This window comes from Bubalus kerabau, chromosome 1, assembly GCF_029407905.1.
Source record: "Bubalus kerabau isolate K-KA32 ecotype Philippines breed swamp buffalo chromosome 1, PCC_UOA_SB_1v2, whole genome shotgun sequence".
NCBI lineage: Eukaryota > Metazoa > Chordata > Mammalia > Artiodactyla > Bovidae > Bubalus > Bubalus kerabau.
In genome coordinates, this window is record NC_073624.1 from 149,348,220 (window position 1) to 149,367,939 (window position 19,720).

Here is a 19,720-nt window from a genome sequence, read left to right on the forward strand (position 1 = left end):
CTGTCTAGTCTAGGGTTCTCCACTAGTTCTGGATTCCCGGAGCATCCTCTGGGCGTGTCTGGAGCCCCGGGAGCCACCGCCAGCAGCTCTGGATCCACCTGTGCGGCCAGTGTCGGCTCTGATCCCATTTGGCAGGAAGAGGAGGTGCCTGTCCTGAGGTCCCCGCTGGTCCAGGCTCTGGGTACAGGTGTCATTTGTTTCCTAGGGCTCCAAGGGCGAAACTGGGAAAGGAGAGATGGTGGACTACAACGGCAACATCAACGAGGCTCTCCAGGTAAGTGGGGCCACCCAGAGACAGAGATCTGGGGTTACTTGTGGGCCTTGAGGCTGGGCCCCAGGCCTGCTGGGAGATCTGAGCCTCTAACACTCCAAGGCCTGGCCACTAGGCAGAGCTTCCAGGGAGCTCCCTTGTCTTCTCTCCTTCGGCAGCCCCCATTATCTCCCAGACACACAGCCCCCTCATTTGAAATCCAAGTGGCCCAGCTCTGGGTCACTGAGAGTCGTAAGTGGAGCATCCTGGCCCTGTGGGGTGCTGGCCCACTTGGGGTTCTGGGACTCCCATTTCTTTGGCACACAAACTCCCCCCTTCACTTGGTAGAACTTGTCTTCCTGGAACCCATCTACCTTTGTGTCAATGTAATAGCTCAGGTTCATACGGTACCCTGCTTTAAAAGTGGGGTTCTTGGGACTTCCCTGGTGGTCCAGTGGTTGAGACTCCATGCTTCTACTGTAGGGAGCCTGGGTTCAATCCTTGGTTGGGGAACTAAGATCCCTCATGCCATAAATTTTTTTTTTAAGTGGGGTGTTACTGACATTTGGGGCTGGTTAATCTTGCTTATCAGAGAAGGCAATGGCACCCTACTCCAGTACGCTTGCCTGGAAAATCTCATGGATGGAGGAGCCTGGTAGGCTGCAGTCCATGGGGTCGTGAAGAGTCAGACACGACTAAGCGACTTCACTTTCACTTTTCACTTTCATGCATTGGAGAAGGAAATGGCAACCCACTCCAGTGTTCTTGCCTGGAGAATCCCAGGGATGGGGGAGCCTGGTGGGCTGCCGTCTACGGGGTCGCACAGGGTCGGACACGACTGAAGCGACTTAGCAGCAGCAGCAATCTTGGTTGTGGGAAGGCTGTCCCGTGTGCCGGAGGATGTTCAGCAGCATTCCGGGTCTCAACCCGCTAGATTCCAATAGATGGCACCTATGTCATTGCCTCCCAGCTATAAAAAAACAAAGTATGTCTCTGCACACTGCCGAATGTCCCCAGGGGGACAAAATCACCCCAGATTGAGAACTGCTCCTTTAAAGGAATCCTTGTACCTATGTGAATCCATTTTCAAGGTGTACAGATTTTTTTTAATGCCAACAACTGTCCCTCTAATTTATTTTCAAGTAGCTCCGTGTTTTTCTCTACTGTGTTTAAAGGGAGGTACATCTTTTTAAAGGGAGGTACATCAGAGCCTTAAATCTGGGTCTTAGAAGAAGGGGGAGATGGAGGGAGGGTCCAGTCAGTGATTAGAAAGAAGACGTGTTTCTTTCTTCCCTCTCTGGTAAAGGGACAGTTTGCAGTCCCCTTTAAGGCATGTCTGACTCTGTTGTAGACAGCATTTGGTGCTCGTGGGGTGTTCTCTGTCCAGTGATTACGACCCTCTGGGAGAGGTGAGGGTGGGGTGAGTCTGGGAGGCACAGAGTCCCCGAGAGGGTCTACCTCTGTGGTGCTCCTTCAAGGGGCCCAGCGCCCACACTTCAAGGACTGTTTTGAGGGACCTTCCAGGTGGCTCTTGATTTGCTCTTCAACTGATCATGTGGTGTTGACTTTTAGGAGATCCGGACACTGGCCTTGATGGTGAGTCCTCGTCCCTTGATTCCCCCCGGGTGCTGGGCTGAGGGCTGGGAGTGGGCAACCTGAAAGCCAAGCCTGGAGGTCTCCCCTCCAGAAGGTTAGGGTAGACCCTGCTGTGCTGGGGCAGGGACTGGCCTGAGCCTGAGCAGGATCATAGCTGCCATCTGGAGTGGCTCTTCACCAACTCAGCAGGGCGCTCTTGTCAAAAGATAAATGCTGGGTTCTCTCTGCAGCGGCATCGAAAAAATAGTGGTATGGAGGAAGATATTTCTATGTTTCTCCTTTTACCCAACCTTTCACTAATAAAGTATAATCCTAAGAAATAAGTAGCAATCCTCCACCTTTCCTGGAAATCAACTTCATTATTTGCATCTGGAAAACCGGTGTATTCTAAGCCTGGATCCCGCATGGGTGCCCACCAGTGATAGGCCCTCAGTGAATATCTGCAGTTAAAATGATCACCACCTGCTTTAACTTCCAAGTTAGAGAAAAGAGGAGACATCAAGAAGTTCTTAAACTACTCATATTTTATGTCATTCAATATTTTTTAGTGGCCATATGCCAGAGAACACATTTAGAGATGATACAAATCCAGAATTAAGCACCAGTCAGATGATGCCTCAATCCCAGAGATTGATATTAACCAAATGGTTCTGGAATCAGTGAGCTACATTTGGAAACATCAAAATATATTATTTGAAATAGCTATTTGAAACAAAACTTTCATGGAAAAATTTTTTTTAATTTTTAAAATCAATCTTGAATTAACTGTACATACAATAAAATGTACCCACTTTAGGTGTAGAATTTGTTGAGTTTTTGACAAATGTATATAGCCTTGTATCCACCACCTCAATCACTCCAGAAAATTCCTTCATGAGACTCAAGGGCCAATCCCACACTTACCCCACTGATCTGCTTTCTGTCACCACAGCTTAGATCTGTCTTCAGTTCTGGAGTTTCTTGTGAATGGAGTCAATAAGTATGTCAGCATCTGCATCTGGCTTCTTTTGCTCCGCATCACGTGCCAGAGTTTCTTTTCTGGCATGGCCTGGGCGGTGCTTGGTTCTTTTTCACTGCTGTATAGTATTCCACTGTATGAATGTACCAGACCTTCACCTGCTGATGGACATTTGGGTTGTTTCCCAGAGACATTTTAAAATCACTGTCAGGGAAGGTCAGATTTGTCTTCTAGGAACCCAAGGATCCCCCAGGGTGTAGAGGGAAGGGGAGGAAGAGGCTGATAGGTGTGGCTGTAGGATTCCCCACCCCTGTCTTTAGCCTAAACACACTCAGAGCTTACCTGCCTTACACTGTGGAGTCTCCTTGTTATTTTCTTTGCAAAAAAAAAAGTGTTCCTACTGCTGATGAAATGTTTGGAAATAATCAGCCTCCACATACAGCTCCCTGGAGACAGGCCATCCCTCCTCAGTAGTAACGTGCTCCCACGGGTCTCTCTTTCCTTTCCTAGGGGCCCCCTGGTCTTCCTGGGCAGATCGGCCCACCCGGAGCTCCAGGGATCCCAGGCGAGAAGGTAACACTGTCTTGACAAGGCAGATGCAGACCCTGCAGAAGCCCCGCGTGCGACTCTGAGCACAGGACCCCCGGCTGCCCCCATCTGTGTCTTTCTCATGTTCCCAGGGCCACCACCCACTCCAGCCTGTAATTCTCCCCAAGCTCCAAGGTGCTGCCTGCCCGCCATCCCTCCCACACCCTCAACTCTGCCATTCTCCCCTCACTGTCTGTCTCAGGCTCCTGTAATTCACAGGCCCCTCTGTTTTGGTGAGGCCTGGGTCCAGACGAGCTCCCACCCTAGCTGGACCCACAGCAGGGACCCAACCCTCCATCAGTCTCTGGCCCCTCCCCAGTCTCACACCTCCCTCCATTCCTGCGTCCTTTTATCCTCTGCCCTCATCCCTGTGGGTTTTCTCAGAAAGCCATGCTCATTTGTCCTTCTGTCTTCTACTCATGAGGCCTTCTGCTCTAAAGTCCCTTCTTGTCTCCCGTACCTTTCAAACTCCTCATATTTCAATCCCAGCTCGAAGGCTGCCACCTCTTCCCTGAAGCCTTACCTGATCTACCAGGAGGAATTCGCTGCTCTTTCCTCTCAGCTTGCTTTGGTGGTGCAGCTGGTTATTTGCTGTGCTGTGCTTAGTCACTCAGTCATGTCCGACTCTTTGCGATCCCATGGACTATAGCCGGCCAGGCTCCTCTGTCCATGGGGATTCTCCAGGCAAGAATCCTGGAGTGGGTTGCCATGCCCTTCTCCAGGGGATCTTCCCAAACCAGGGATTGAACCCAGGTCTTCCACATAGCAGGTGGATTCTTTACCATCTGAGCCATGAGGGAAGCCCAAGAATACTGGAGTGGGTAAACTATCCTTCTCCAGGGGATCTTCCCTACCTAGGAATCAAACTGGGATCCACTGTTTATTAACCACAGGCCTTGGGCTCACAACTCTGCACTGGGGTCCTCGCCTGTAAAACAGAGTCAGTGAAAGTGCATACCTTCCACCTGAGTGCTGAGGACACCTGACACAGCAAGTGCTATGTAAATAAGAGTTACTGCTCTCCTCTGGTCCGAGAGTGACCTTGGGTTGTTCTGGCTGCAGGGGGAGATTGGACTGCCAGGCCCTCCCGGACTCGATGGGGAAAAGGTAAGGACATGCCCAGACAAACCTCTAAAGATAGTCTTTGCCCTGCTGGTGAGGGTGCAGAAGGCTCTGGAGGGAGCCTGGGTGCACACCTTGTGAGGAAGGGAGGAGAGGGGAGGGGGGACCCCCCTGCAGAAGCCCCCCGATGCCCACTGCTGGCCCCAGGAGGAGCCAGGCAGACCCACGCTGGGATGGGCCAGGGCTGGTGGCCAAGGCCCCTCAGATTCCCACAGGCAGCTGCACAGACTCTCTGCCTGGTCCAATAAAGCACCAAAGAGCCAAGTCCTCTGGGGCCCCTACACCCCATTCTTTCACATTCTTCCCCTCGATCTGCCATGAGTGTATAAAGCACCAAAGAGCCAAGTCCTCTGGGGCCCCTACACCCCATTCTTTCACATTCTTCCCCTCGATCTGCCATGAGTGTATCTAATACGTGTTGTTGATCTTTTCTCGAGGGACCTCGAGGCAAACCAGGAGATGTGGGCCCTCCTGGTCCCCAAGGCCCCCCAGGAAAGCCTGGGCCTGCAGGAATGAAGGGAGAAGACGGCCTCCCGGGGAGCCCAGGAGAGAAGGGGGAGAAAGGGGAGACGGGGCAGCCGGGACCACCGGTGAGCGCCAGGGCCCACCTAGCATGATACAGCTGTGTACTGTGCCAGGTGCAGCTGGAAATAGGGTTGGGAGCCAGGCACAGGGGCTCACCTGCTTTCTCCTCCAGCCTTACTTTATGAAAGCTAGTTTCCTGCCTCAAGAGACCTGGGTCCTGCTCTGTCACCTCCCATTCACAGGAAAGTCACTGAGCCTGGCAGAGCCTCAGTTTCCTCATCTGTAAAATGGGGATGATAATGCCATCCCTGGATACCTCACTGGGTTGCCGGGAAGATAAAGTTGTGGGCGTAAAACTGTCTCTTGGGACAGCATACAGAAGCCCTAGACCCAGGAGAGGTACAAACAAGGGACCTTGAGCAGGCCAGCTAGGTTTGACCTAGGAACCTTCTTTGGGCCTCACGGCTTCCATCTGAGAAATGGACGGCACCCTAGACATCTGCTCTCGGGGGAAGGGGGTCCCACGTGCAGGCCGCAGCTTGTCCGCAGACCTCAGTGTGATGACCTAGCCCTTGATTAACAGAGATCTTTGTCAATCCGTAGGGTCTAGACGGCCCAACTGGGGAGAAAGGAGAACCAGGTGACCAAGGGAGACCCGGAGCGACTGGACTTCCTGGCCCAATCGGGCTCCCAGGATTTATAGTAAGGCGAGGGGACTGAGCATCACGGTTGTCAGCGGACCTCTGCTGATGCGGGCAAGCAAGTGGGGTGTCCTGACTGCGGTCACCTGCCAGCAGGTGCCTGGTGTGATGAGGCTGCGCTGACCTCATCTGCCATCCCAGCCTGGGGACGGGAGGGTCCTCTGGATGAGCAGCTGCTCCCTGAGGGGCAGATGGGTGTCAGCAGGGGTTCCAGCTCCCTCCGCTCACAACATGATGGCCCCCCTCCAGGGGCCAACAGACTTCAAAGGTGCCAGAACCTTGGACTTGGAGGAATTCTGCTCTTAGAAGTAGAAAGAACCTCAGAGGTCAACCAGTCACACCTCTGACCCCGTGCAGGGGCCCTCGGAGGCCACTGACTGCCCACTCAGCTAGGACAGGCAGGCAGCTGGTGGCCTCCTGCCATGTCCCCTCCAAACTGGAGGGAGTGCTCCCTATGTGGTGTGAGGGTCCCCCATCAACACGCTGTGGGCCTGGCTCTGCTTCTGGAGCCATATTTGCTTTCGGTAGCTGCATAGCAAGTCCCCACAAATTCAGTGGCTTAAAACAACACACATGTGTTATGGCAGTTTCCATGGGTCAGGAGTCCAGGCATGGGGTCTCCGTCCAGCACTTCTCGAGGCTGCAGTCAGGTTGCCATCAGCTGCATTTCCATTTAGCGCTGGGGTCCTCTTCCGAGCTCACTGCCGTTGGCATAATTCAGTCCCTTCTATAGTAGGACTGAGTCCCCCAGCTCCTACAGGTCACCTACAGTTCCCGACCACACAGCCTTTCTCATAGCAGGCAGATCACATTACAGTAGCTTGCTTCTTCAAGGCCAAGGCCAGCAGGAGTGTCTCAGTGCACGCAAGCAAGACAGAGGGGTGTGTGTGTGTGTGTGTGTGACATACTTGTAACACAGTCTTAACCTATCAGTTGTATAACATCTGTATAATTTGTACCTAAGCTTATAACATAATCACAAGAGAGACAGACCATCACCTTTGCCACAGGCCATATTCTGTTGGTTAGAAACAAGTCCCAGGTCTATGCAAGGTCTCTACTCTATAGGATCCATGCAGAATATCAGTCTCTCCTCCCATGTGCTGTTAATAGAACCTTGGATTCAGGAAGCCGGTGATCACAGGCCCCCTGTCCCGGTCTTCATCCTCAGGCCAGTTACCTGCCATAGCTTCCCAGGCGATCCTTGCAGACACCTAGACACAGCCTAGTCCCAGTCTGGTTTGTCAAAGATTTGAGGGTGACTATCCCAGACTCCCCGAGTGCTGGCATCCATGCTGTGTTGTTTTGTGTCCACAGGGAGAGAAAGGAGAACCAGGGGAGAAGGGTGACCCAGGAACGGAGGTAGGTTGTGCCTGCTCTGCGGCTTGTGTCACGGGGATTGTGACAGGGACCTCATCACACCACAGCCTCCAGTGGGCACAGCATTGCCGTGCTCTAGAATGAAACCCACAACTGCCTGGCACAGGAAGAGGGCAGGAAACAAGATTTCCTGAGCACTTCAGGATCACTGTGAAGTTCGCTCCACTGATCAAGTCCCTCAGTGGCATTCACATGGCACCTGCCAGGCTCCATTCCCAGTGCTAGAGCCTGGAGACAGGAAGTAAACAGACCGCCCCTGTGCAGCAAACAATCTCCATCTGTGGGCACTAGAATGGCAGCAGCTCAGAGAGTCGGGTGAGCACCCCGGAGGATGGGTCTTTGGAGCAGCGTCTGTAGGAGTTCGCCCAGAAGCTCCAGAGGTAGGGTTTCCAGAGAGAGACAGTATTCGTATGAGAAGCGTGGTGGTGAAGGGGAAAGGAGAGAACTGTGGAGTGAGAGGTAGTCAGGATGGAAGCCACCTTCTCATAAGACAGGAGGGGATCAGGCTCAAGGAAAGAGCCAGGAAAGCAAAAGAAATCAAGGATGCATGAGGGAGAGGCTATTTGTTGCGAGAGCCTGCGGCACCCCAACACCACTGCAGAGAGAGACGCCCAAACCTTCTCAGTCCCCAGAGAAGTCTCCTCAGTCACCCTTCAGTGTCACCAAGCCCGTCAGTATTTAGTAACCCAGACTTGATTATAGAACACGTGTGTTATTTATTTGGATAGCCTCCTAAGGAAATGCTCTGAAATTCAGGAAACACATAATATGCAAAAATGTTCCTTCCAGATGTATTTAAAGTACAAATTGGAAACAGCCTGCATTTCTAACAAGGAGGAAATGATTAAATAACTTACCGCAACAATACTAATGGTAATAATAGTCCCCATGTTGGAGAGTTTTTCTTATGCCAAGCCCTGCTCCAAGCCCTGGCTAGTAGGAACTCATTTTTATTCCATTCAGTGAAGAGCTGAAAAAATATATATATACACACATATATATTATATATATATAATATCATCATAAGTATAGATACACATTTAAATACATTTTATGTATCAAGAGAGTGTAGAAGAAAATAAAGCAAAATATTAGCATTACTCAGAGCTATTTATGCTTTTTCCTTCTTTCAATTCTCTTTTTCAATTAATTTATTTTTTTAATTTATTTTTTAACTGAAAGATAATGGCTTTACAGAATTTTGTTGTTTTCTGTCAAACCTCAACATGAATCAGCCATACGTATACATTCTCTTTAATTTACTGTGTTAATGAATTTGTATTCCTTTAAAATTTTTAATATTTTAAATTATCACATAGTAAAATTGACTTTTCAGGGATGTGTGTACAGGTCTATGAATTTTAATATATGCATGATTTGTATAAACTCTACTCCCATCAGGATATATGATTTACTTGTTTATACTAAGAAAAAAAAGTAGTGAACTTTTTTTTTAAGAAGGTAGAGTTTGCAAAGATTGCATTCCCTACAAGGTGACTATAGTATTGTGAAGCTAAAAACTCCACATGGCCAAGGGACAACAGGAGTTCCCTCTCTGCCAAGTGCGGGGGCTCCCTTTGTGGTCACCTGGCGGAGGGTCCCCATGCTGGCCGCACTCCAGGGGATTCTGTCCCTGGAAAGGTGAGGTGTTCAAGGAGAGTCCAGAAGCTGAAGTGGGAAGACCCACTCAGAAAAGAGCAGGCAGGTCTCCTCCCAGCCTCTTGGGTAACTGACGGTGGACAAATGGATGTCCATCTTCACCGGAGACAGAATCTACCCGTCACAGCATCCTCCTCTGAGAGGAAGACCTCCCAGGATTCCTTCATCTTCACTCTCCAGTCCAAATCTCTTCTACTTTAACCTACCTTCAAAGGAAATAGAGACCCATATTCCCCCTCCTGTCTGTTACCAACCTGGGGAGCTTGAGGAATATTCTTGAGAAGCATCTCAGTCTCCTTCCATTCCAGATAACCAATCTCTGTTTCTTTAAGCTAAAGGTCTCAAACTCAAACCCCAGCCAGGACCAAGCATGAAATAAATGAATGCAAAAGGTCTGGGTTCAAAACAATAGAGAGGGACTTCCCTGGTGGTGCAGTGGTTAAGACTCTGCGCTTGCAGTGCGGGGGGCACAGGTGTGCTCCCTAGTCAGGGAGATCGCGCATGCTGCGTGGCACAGCCAAAAAAAACAATAGCCAAAACCAGTAGGGAGTGGTGAGGACTAGGGTAAACCGAAGAACTGAAGCCCCGCCCAGTGGGGAAAGCGCTCCTTGAGCTTCAGGTAATTGTTGCCAGGCAAGAACAAGAACATGTTCAACAGTACGTGAACCGTGAACTTCCAGATGTTCAAGCTGGTTTTAGAAAAGGCAGAGGAACCAGAGATCAAATTGCCAACATCCGTTAGATTATTGAAAAAACAAGAGAGTTCCATAAAAACATCTATTTCTGCTTTATTGACTATGCCAAAGCCTTTGACTGTGTGGATCACCACAAACTGTGGAAAATTCTGAAAGAGATGGGAATACCAGACCACCTGACCTGCCTCTTGAGAAATCTGTATGCAGGTCAGGAAGCAACAGTTAGAACTGGACATGGAACAACAGACTGTTTCCAAATAAGGAAAGAAGTACATCAAGGCTGTATGATGTCACCCTGCTTATTTAACTTATATGCAGAGTACATCATGAGAAACGCTGGGCTGGATGAAGCACAAGCTGGAATCAAGATTGCCAGAAAAAATATCAATAACCTCAGATATGCAGATGACACCACCCTTACAGCAGAAAGCGAAGAAGAACTAAAGAGCCTCTTGACGAAAGTGAAAGAGGAGAGTGAAAAAGTTGGCTTAAAGCTCAACATTCAGAAAACTAAGATCATGGCATCTGGTCCCATCACTTCATGACAGATAGATGGGGAAATAGTGTCAGACTTTATTTTTTTGGGCTCCAAAATCACTGCAGATGGTGACTGCAGCCATAAAATTAAAAGACGCTTACTTCTCGGAAGAAAAGTTATGACCAACCTAGCATATTAAAAAGCAGAGACATTACTTTGTCAACAAAGGTCCATCTAGTCAAGGCTATGGTTTTTCCAGTGGTCATGTATGGATGTGAGAGTTGGACTATAAAGAAAGCTGAGCACCGAAGAATTGGTGCTTTTGAACTGTGGTGTTGGAGAAGACTCTTGAGAGTCCCTTGGACTGCAAGGAGATCCAACCAGTCCATCCTAAAGGAAATCAGTCCTGAATATTCATTGGAAGGACTGATGCTAAAGCTGAAACTCCAATACTTTGGCCACCTGATGTGAAGAACTGACTCATTGGAAAAGACGCTGATGCTGGGAAAGATTGAAGGCAGGAGGAGAAGGGGACAACAGAGGATGAGATGGCATCACTGACTCAATGGACATGAGTTTGAGTAAACTTCGGGAGTTGGTGATGGACAGGGAGGCCTGGTGTGCTGCAGTCCACGGGGTAGCAAAGAATTGGACATGACTGAGTGACTGAACTGAACTGAACTGAAGAACAATAGCCTGGGGCTGCCAGATTTTCTGGTTTTTCAAAAACGTCTAGAAGAATAGACATTTTGAGGCATTAGGTTTTTTGTGTGTAGGGAAATGAGTTGTGAGTTTCTGACTGTCCTAAGCCTTCGTTTGGGAGGCCGTGTGCTGGAGGCTCTGTCTTCCCCCTTGCAACTCCAGCTGCACCCCAGACTATGGCAAAGGCAGGGCCACTGAGAGTATAACAGGGGCTGGGCTAACCGCTTCCCTTTGGCTTCCAGGTTCCTGGGCCACCAGGGCCAGAGGGGCCTCCTGGACCTCCGGTGAGTTTGGAGGGCTTGTCTGTGTTTCAGCCCACTGTCACTAGGCCCCTAACATCCCCTCTCCATGGTAGTCACTGGGCTTAGCCTCAGCCTTAGGTCAGCCATCATCTATTTCCACGGAGGGATTTTCACATCCATGTGCCCCCTCCATGCTCCTCTTCCCTCCCACCTTAAATAGGCATCATCTCTGTGACACCAAGGAGCCTGGGTGTTGCCTGGTTTCCTGGAAAGAGTTGACGGGCTTGACAACCCTGAGGTCTGGTCATGGGGTCTGGTCCTTCCTCGCAGAAGTCAGAGTCACCCCGTTCCTTTGCTATCAGACTTCTGTTCTTCTCCTTCTATTCTGACTAACCAGCCAGCAGGATTAAAATAGAAAGTGACCCATTTAAAACTGACTCCATTAGGTTGGCCCTTCCATAGTTACAGATGATAAGGCACCTTTAAAGGGACCCCCTCTGCATTATACCTAGAGGATCCCTAAGCCTCCCCTCTACCAATAGATGCTGGTCCCTGCCTCTGTGGGGTTCACAGTCCCCATGAAGATGGGTCACCCCATTGCCACTGGTACAAGTAGTAGCAGTAGCAATAATGGCAGTCACCAACATTTATTGAAACTTACGATGTGCCTGATACTATGCTAAGCATTTTGCACATATCAATTTATTTCACTTTTGCTGGTTTCCCTCTGAATCTTCCTTTCATGACACTGAGTATTCGCTCATGAGTAAGCTGTGGGGGCCACAGAGCAATTCTCAGTTAGTATCTGGCTGGGGACGCCTGGCTCAGGCCTCACTCCAGAAAGCCCCAGCAGACCCCCTTTAGCATTCCCTTCTATCTCCCCGAGGTGGGGATCCCAGGCCAGGCTTTATACCCTATGCCCTTGCCCTTTTGCGGTCCAACTTGTGGACAACGAGATTGACTTAACCAGAAATGCAGTTCTCAGGTGCCTTGTTTTGATTCCAAATGCAGGGGCTCCAAGGCGTTCCTGGACCAAAGGTAAGAGGAGGTCACCTGGCAGGTGCTGGGTGAGCGGGTGGAGGAAGGAGCCCTGTCAGTGAAGACAGAAAAGCGAGAAAGTGCTTCAGAGGCAGACCAGCTGACCCCTTCCCTAGATGGAATTATGTGACACTTTAGCCAGTGGGGTAGAATTAGGACAGAATAAAGTCCTGCGGTCCCATTAACATCCATCACTGATGCTGGACAGGCTTTGAATTTAGAATTTTCCCATCCATCAATTGACCCTATAGAGTGACAGGTTAGATTCTTAGCAAATGATGAGATCCTTTTTCCATGTAACCTATCCAAGACCCTTCACTTACCCTGAAGTATAGGTGGGAGACAGAGGGCGGCAGAACATGGGACCCCTTCCTGGAACCAAGCCCACTGGACTCTGGCCTGGGATTCTCCCAACCCCCTCCCCCAACATTGCAAATGGATACAAGAGGCTGCAAACTGCTGGCATGGGGAAGCCTGTGTCTCCTGCACTGACATTCTTCGGGGGACAGTTTCTTTCCCTGATTAGTCTGGGAGACCCAGGGATCCAGTGGCAGCATTTCAGGCATTTGCCAGCCAGGATCCCCAGTGTCCCAGTTTTTCTGCTGTGCAAATGGTCATCTATGCCAATGCCTGGCCTGGAACTGATGTGGGTTTGTCTCCTCTCTTGCCATCCCCTTTCCCTTTGGGGACCTCAAAGTTACTACAGAGACACAAGGGATTCTAACGTGAGCGGAGCCAGGCTAAGAATTCAGTGATTCCTGGAGTCCCCAGCCAGCCACCCCTGGATCAGCCACCTCCACCTCCTCCCTCCTCTGTCTGTCCCCCTCCCCACCATCCACCCCTGTCTCCAGGACCCTAGAATGCAAGGGTGAGTTGTTTGGGCCATGCTCTTCTGTGATCTCGCCCATCTCCCTTCCCTGCAGGGGGAAGCAGGACTAGACGGAGCAAAAGGAGAAAAGGGCGTCCAGGGAGAAAAAGGAGACCGAGGTCCTCTGGGATTACCCGTAAGTATCGCGGACGCTACGCACTGGTGTGAGGAGCCCAGCCTGGTGGTCCTGAGGAGGTGCTGAGCAGGGCCCCTGGAAAGACCACTGGAAAACTCGAGGTTCAAAACTTGTGAGCATCCCAGAGCTCCATGGGGTTTTGCTTTCCCACCTGGACTAGACTGTGGGCTCGAATTCTCTTGCTGAGGGCCTCCTCTGGGCTGGGCCTGGCCTAGGTTCTGGAGGATTGTGGATTTGAATAAGATAAGTCCCCACCCCCACCCCAAGGAGTACCCAGCTGGAGAACCAGAGGGAGCCCAAGAACAGCCTTATTGTGCACAGTCCTAATTGTGCTCATTTGAGGCAATAAAAATCTCCCTTTACTGGGGCCAAGCTAAGAGGACTTCAGAGCGCTGGGACAGTGGAGTGTGCTCCATCTCTCTCCTGCTTTCCCAGGCAGACTCCAGAGAGCCCCTGCTCTCTGCTCTTAAGCACTGGCCACAGCAAAAAGCTTGCAAAAAGTCAGATCTTCCTGTCCCAGCAGGCTAAGATCACTCACGTCTTGGTTCCCTGAGCTCTCTAATCTCAGCTAAAGGCCACAGGTCAGGGCGGGGGCTGCTCGGCAGGCCTCTGCATCTCCAGATGTGGGGCCTGGGATCAGTGAATTCCTGTGCCTCAAGCTCCAGTGGGAACCCCACTGGCTTGGTCACTGCCTCACCTGTCTCCAGGGAAGCACACATCACCGCCCTCCCCAGAGCCCTGGGCTCCACCCTCCCTCACACCCCAGTGAGGTTGGCACACTTTGTTTGTTTTTCAAGATCTGGAAGGAAACTTTAGGATTCCCTGTAATCATTTGATTAATGGGTCCAGAGAAAAAAGTGAGTCACTTGAATTCACAGATGAAGTCAATGGCCCAGCTGGGCCAGAAGCTGAGCCTCTGCTGAGGCCACAGCCTTGCAAAGAGAGCTTTTCCCAGCTACTGGGGCTTCCTCTCTCCCGAGCACAAGGCCAGCTCCCACTCCGGGAAACCGTAAAAAAGCAAGGGAACGATAGGAAGCCCAGTTGCCCCAGCTTGGCAGGGCTAGAAGGTCTGGTTAATGTAATCGCAGCGACCAAACAGCAAGAGCAAAAGGTATGATTACACCTCATTACTGCATCAAATGTGGGAATATTTAAGGAGCTGATTTTGCCTGACAGACTACAGCAACTGATGACTTTAGCAGATACTTTTCCCATGTCTTAAGCTGTGTCCAGAATGATTAAGTGTTTTTTACTATTAGAGAGACTTCCAGTCCCCCACTTAACCACAAACCTCTCCTTGTTCACTTTCATGGCCCCAACGACCCTAGTAAACATTGGGGAATTCAGTCAGAGGTTGACATGAAGACCAAACAGGTAATATAAACAAAGAAAGCACCAGAGGGAAGACAAAGGATCCAACTGTCTTTAATTTTTCAGCTTTTGATAGAGACAAGGGAACAGAGATGTACTTTTGCTGGCTTAGTAAAACAGCAGAACAAACAATATTCATGAAAGACAATTAACATGGACAATTAACAGAGGGACAGTAAGGAGCAGTGGGGACTATGGTTCCTGGAAACCGTGTGTCTCTTCTTAAAAGGCCCAATCCCTGCTCAGTTCAGCTGACTTGCCTTAGGGGAGTGAGGGTCCAGTATTTCCGCATACTCTAACTTTTCTAAGGAAGCCAGACATCTGGCATTTGATGGAATATCTCATTTTCTAATATTAAGTCAAAATTATTTGCAATACTACAACCCATATAGAATATGTCAGTGGTCCACATATGGCTCTAAAACCCCCAGATCATGCCCTCTGCTCCAGACTGCTCAAGGTAACTCAGTATTAATCCTGCATAGATGGATTTCCCTGGTCTTACAGTGGGTAAGAATCCGCCTGCCAGTGCAGGGGACACAGGTTCAATCCCTAGTCTCAGAAACTTCCACATGCCCTGGAGCATGTACCACAACTATTGAGCCTGTGCTCTAGAGCTTGGGAACTGCAACTGCTGAGCCCACATGCTTCGACTACTGAAGCCTGTGAGCTTAGAGCACATGCTCTGCAACAAGAAGCCGCCACAACGAGAAGCCCATGCACCATGTTCTTCATTCTGCATAATGAAGAATAACCCCTGCTCACCACAACTAGAGAAGGCTCACATGCAGCAAAAAATAAATAAATAAATAAATTATATACATATATATATACACACTGCATAGACAAAGTATATGGATGCTTAGCTCAAGTTCTATTTTTAGGCTTCACCTCTGTGTTTTAGTTCACACAGCAGCAACCTGTGTTTCCAGGCACATCCTACTGAGTTCTTCCTATTTACCCTACAGAAGAGATTCTCCATGCAGGCTGTTCACTGGAATCACCTGGAGATTTCAAGTGTGCTATTCCCCAGGACTCCCTCTTGGAGACTCTGTTTGAATTGGGCTGGGGTGGGCCCAGGCATCTGTATATTTAACATCACCCCCAGGAGATTCTGATGGTAGCTGGGGTTGAGAACCACAACTTTCTAGGCCATAAGCAAGATCAGTCCCAGGATTCTGTGGTCCTAGGACTGAGAAGCAAGGCCCTGTGAAAAAGTGAAAGTGTTAGTTGCTCGGTCATGTCCGACTCTTTGCAACCCCATGGACTATAGCCCACTAGGCTCTTCTGTCCATGGAATTCTTCAGGCAAGAATGCTGGAGTGGGTAGCCATTCGATTCTCCAGGGGATCATCCCGACCCAGGGTTTGAACCCAATCTCCCGCTCTGCAGGCAGATTCTTTACCATCTGAGACACCAGGGAAGCCCCCTGACTGAGAAGTGAGGCCCTGAAGGATCCTATTACCTGATATCCTTCCCCCAGGATGGAAGCTCCCTTCCCCCCTCTTTCCTGGGGGTATTCCCCCACCTTTAAAATCCTGAGGCCTAGGCTTATTTCTGAGGCTCAGTTGGAAGCCATTCTCAAGAACTCAGTCTTCACTAGCCTAGAGTGTCCTAGCTACTCTCTCCCTGGCTGTCATGTTGGCATCATCAGCTCTCCTAGGTGGTTGAAGGAGCAGCATCATAGCCCAGCGCAGGAGCGAGAGCTCTAATTCCCACTGTAGTATCACTGGATGCTGCCTAGTGAGTGGGTCTTAATAGCATCCCCCCTGCCAGCCAGTTTAATTCCAAGGGGTAAATGGCCTTAGACCTCTGCCCTAGGAGCAGTCAGCTGCTCCTAAAGCCTCTTTTCCATAAAAGAGGCCCTGTCTGGGATAACATGAATGGATTGAGTTTGTGTTAAGCTTTGCCAACTGTAAAGTGCCAGAGAAATGTCAGGCAGCATTAGTATTATCATTCAAGGCCCAGCTCCTCCCACCTAGTTGAAGCTGAAGTAGGCCAGCATCTACTGGATGTTGTAATCCAATGCTGAGCCTCCTGGGGTCCCCTCGTGTGGACTCACATCAGCAGGTATGCAGAGGAGGCTGGGAAGACCATCCTTACCGGGGCCCCACCTGCCATGTCTTCCCCAAGCAAGACTGGTCATAGAAGGATGCACTCGCTCTGGTTCAGACACCTCTCCATGAATGTACTTTCTGTATCTCTTTCCTTGGAACACTGCAACCTCTTGGGAGAGAGGTTTCTGAGAGAGGATGAAAGGAGAGAGGGGAGCAGGGGGTACAGAGGATTGGGATGGCCGTCGGCACTGATCTCCATCCGGCTTGCTCAGCAGTTGGCCACACTGCACTCAGTGTCTCCATGTTTTTGTTGGTTTTCATGTGAATACATTACCTGTCCTCCCAAGCTTATTTCTCCCATTTTGTTTGATGACCAGCATTTATGTCTGTCCAGAGTCACTGCTTCACTCACCTCTCCCCTCCCTGGTCCCTTTTTCTCCCTCCCATTCCTCCCTTCCCCTTCTTCTGGTCAAACTGTTCCCTTTGTCCAGGGAGCTTCAGGTTTGGACGGCAGGCCTGGGCCACCGGTGAGTGTCACTTCTCCATTACCCCTCTATCCACCCCCACCCCACCCCACTCCTGGCCTATAAGCCCTTTCATCTGTCCTGCTGTGGCCTTGTGTGTGTGTGTGTGTGTTGTTGGTTTTTTTTTTTTCAGTAAATCATGGCTTATCCCACCACCGACACCAAAAAGTGACATCTGTGCTCACTTCACAAGTGCTTATTCAGGCCTCTTGACCAAAGACCATAGGCCTTCATCTCCATTTCCCTGTTCATAGTATGCACACAGGGTCCTCACATCTGAGTTTCAAGACCACTGGATGTGGGGTGGGAGGCTGCTCCAGTAACAAAGAATCTGTTCCTAAGGGAATGCTGAGCTCAGCCTGGGACTCAAGCCCTAGGGGTTTGGGCCGTGACTCATCCCCACCAAACACAACAGTGTCTGTATGTGCCCGTCATGCTGTGTTGTCTTCATCCTGTGAGCTCTGTCCATCTCCTGTCTGCCCACAAGGGCTTTCTAGTCCTGTGCAGCCACATGTATGTGGGTGAGGCCAGCACTGACGGGCAAGGGCGGGTGGGGCATAGATGAGCCATAGGCAAGTCCCAGCTTAGTGTCCTGAGAGCCTTTGACATCCACTCCTTTCACCACATCTGCCTCACACCACAGTCCCTCTCTCTCTGTCCTCCTTGCACCCAGCACACCTTTCCCAGGTGGCCAGTCTGAGCTAGAGGGATTATCTGTGGCTGAAATCAGAGAAACCATGACTTCCTCTCAACTACTTAGTCCATTCATATTGGACAGAGGGGAGCAGTGCAATGTATACATTTATATTTCCTGTCCCCTTTGAACCTGAAGGTTTTTTCCTCATCAAATCAATAACAGAAAGTTAAAGGAAAATGTTTACGGGAAGAGTGATCCTGTCTTGCCAATACTAACATCTATTGGGCACTTCCTAGGTGTCAGGCCCGGAACCAAACGCATGCCACGTTTTCATCCATTCTAACCTGGCAGCAGCCTGGGAGGCAGACACTCCCGTTCTCATTCCCATTTTACAGGTGGGAAAACAGACCCTTTAGGAAACCAAGAAACTTCCACAATATCGCAGTTTATAGGCCTTCGAGGGAGGAGTTGAAGCTGACCAGTGACTTCAGAGTGATATTCTGACACTCTGTCACAGATGTCCACAGCTTTCCCTCCTCCCTCAAAGGGGCCACTGCGAACATCTTGTCTCTTTTCTCCACGTAAAGTAAATCAGCCTTTGCCCACTTGCTCCCGCCCCACCTGTCACAGCTACATCCCAGCACCACCAGGAACTGCCCACAGGCCCAGGCCCAGTTCTCATGTCCTGAGCAAGAAATACAATCACTGAGGCTGAGCAATAGGAAGCTCTGAATTATAGGTTTCGCCTAGCAGTGCTGTAAATCAGGAACCTGAAGAAGATGTTTAATTATGCCCTAGCAAGCCTCACTCTGTTTCTAAGCAGCACGGCTCTGATCACTCCCACTGCCTGTGGGGCTGCAGCCCCAAGTCAGGGGCACGTAGGGCACACCTCCACGCCAGGCCAGCGTCAGCAGACATCCACTAATCTACTCTCCAATCCAGCCTGCCCCTCAGGGCCTGGGATGGGGACAGAAGGCCCAGCCAGAGGCTGCAGGCCAGGGCCCGCAGTGGGGGCGGGGTGGGGGTGGACGATGGCTGAATGACCCTCCCACGCCTGCCTCTGTGTGTGCGTCTGTATCGGTCTCTGTGGCATGAAGACCCTCCCGCTGCATGTGGAGCTGCGTCAGCAAAGGCGTGCCAGCCCCCAGCCTCCCCACCCCTGGGATGACGTCAACTCCCTCCCGAGCGCTTCTGGGAGCAAACTAAGCAACCGTTCTCCTGCCGTTTTCAGCCTTGGCAAGCTTGGTTGTGAAGCGAAAGGGTTTCCTTCCTCAAATCTGGCTCTGAGGCAGGGGGGAGAGCTCTCTCCCCGAGGCCCCCAAAACCAAACAGGAACACGGTCCAGTCCAACGACCACCCTGCACGAGCCGGGCCTCGCCAACCCTGAAAACTGGGCCTCTGGACCTTGCTCATCTCCAGGCATCGGGCGGGGATCCCGGGCTCCCCTTAGCATCAGGGCCCTCACCTCCGCGTTTTCTCACCTCCCCAGGGTACTCCAGGACCAATCGGAGTTCCAGGCCCAGCGGGACCAAAGGGAGAGAGGGTGAGTGCCCAGCGAGGTAGACGAGGGGTCCCTCAGCCCCTCCTCTGCCTCAGGCCCTCAGTCCTGGTTCCTGCGACCCACAGGGCCACCGTGTCAGCCCAGCTGTCTCAGCCCCAATCTGTTCCTCCTAGACCCAGCCAGCACCTCATGCACGTCTTCTCTTGATGATCCTCCCAGCCTGTGGGGGTTCAGGCCTGGGGTGCTCATTTTTTTTCTGGCCGTGCCACTCAGCTTGTGGGTTCTTAGTTCCCCAGCCAGGGATCGAACCCATGCCCTCTACAGTAGAAGCTCTGAGTCCTAACTACTACCCCTGCCAGGGAGGTCCCAGGGGTGCTCATTTTGTAACTACAAGTGGACAGAGACTTGGAGAGCTTCCTCCCCTCAGTTTCTGGTCACCTGGCTTTGGTCACAGGTGACTGGCGAGGCCCCAGACCCTGCTGTCACCAGACACGCCTGAGCTCTGCAGTGACTTAGGGAAACAGCACAGAACATAGCGCCAGGTGGTGTTAGAAATCCTGGGGACGTCAAGAAGCCAGGAGACCTGTGCATCAGACCGGCTCTCGTGGGTCGCTCTCCCGCAACCAGTGTAATGGGCTTGTGCAGGGGTTGGGGGAGGAAAGCTCCCCACACCAGCTCCTCCCAACCAGGCCT

At 50.8% G+C, this 19,720-nt stretch overlaps 1 protein-coding gene across 1 annotated transcript in view; it reads left to right on the forward strand.

Moving 5' to 3' along the window:
* COL13A1 (collagen type XIII alpha 1 chain) overlaps window positions 1-19,720 on the forward strand; it is a 75,405-nt gene that overhangs the window by 40,893 nt on the left and 14,792 nt on the right. Inside the window, exons 17-27 of the mRNA XM_055534900.1 lie at window positions 206-274; window positions 1,823-1,846; window positions 3,315-3,377; window positions 4,455-4,499; window positions 4,952-5,104; window positions 5,643-5,741; window positions 7,058-7,102; window positions 10,897-10,938; window positions 11,908-11,934; window positions 12,858-12,938; window positions 19,016-19,069. Of these exons, the coding sequence (XP_055390875.1) occupies window positions 206-274; window positions 1,823-1,846; window positions 3,315-3,377; window positions 4,455-4,499; window positions 4,952-5,104; window positions 5,643-5,741; window positions 7,058-7,102; window positions 10,897-10,938; window positions 11,908-11,934; window positions 12,858-12,938; window positions 19,016-19,069 (702 nt within the window). The remainder of the gene's footprint in view (window positions 1-205; window positions 275-1,822; window positions 1,847-3,314; window positions 3,378-4,454; window positions 4,500-4,951; window positions 5,105-5,642; window positions 5,742-7,057; window positions 7,103-10,896; window positions 10,939-11,907; window positions 11,935-12,857; window positions 12,939-19,015; window positions 19,070-19,720) is intronic.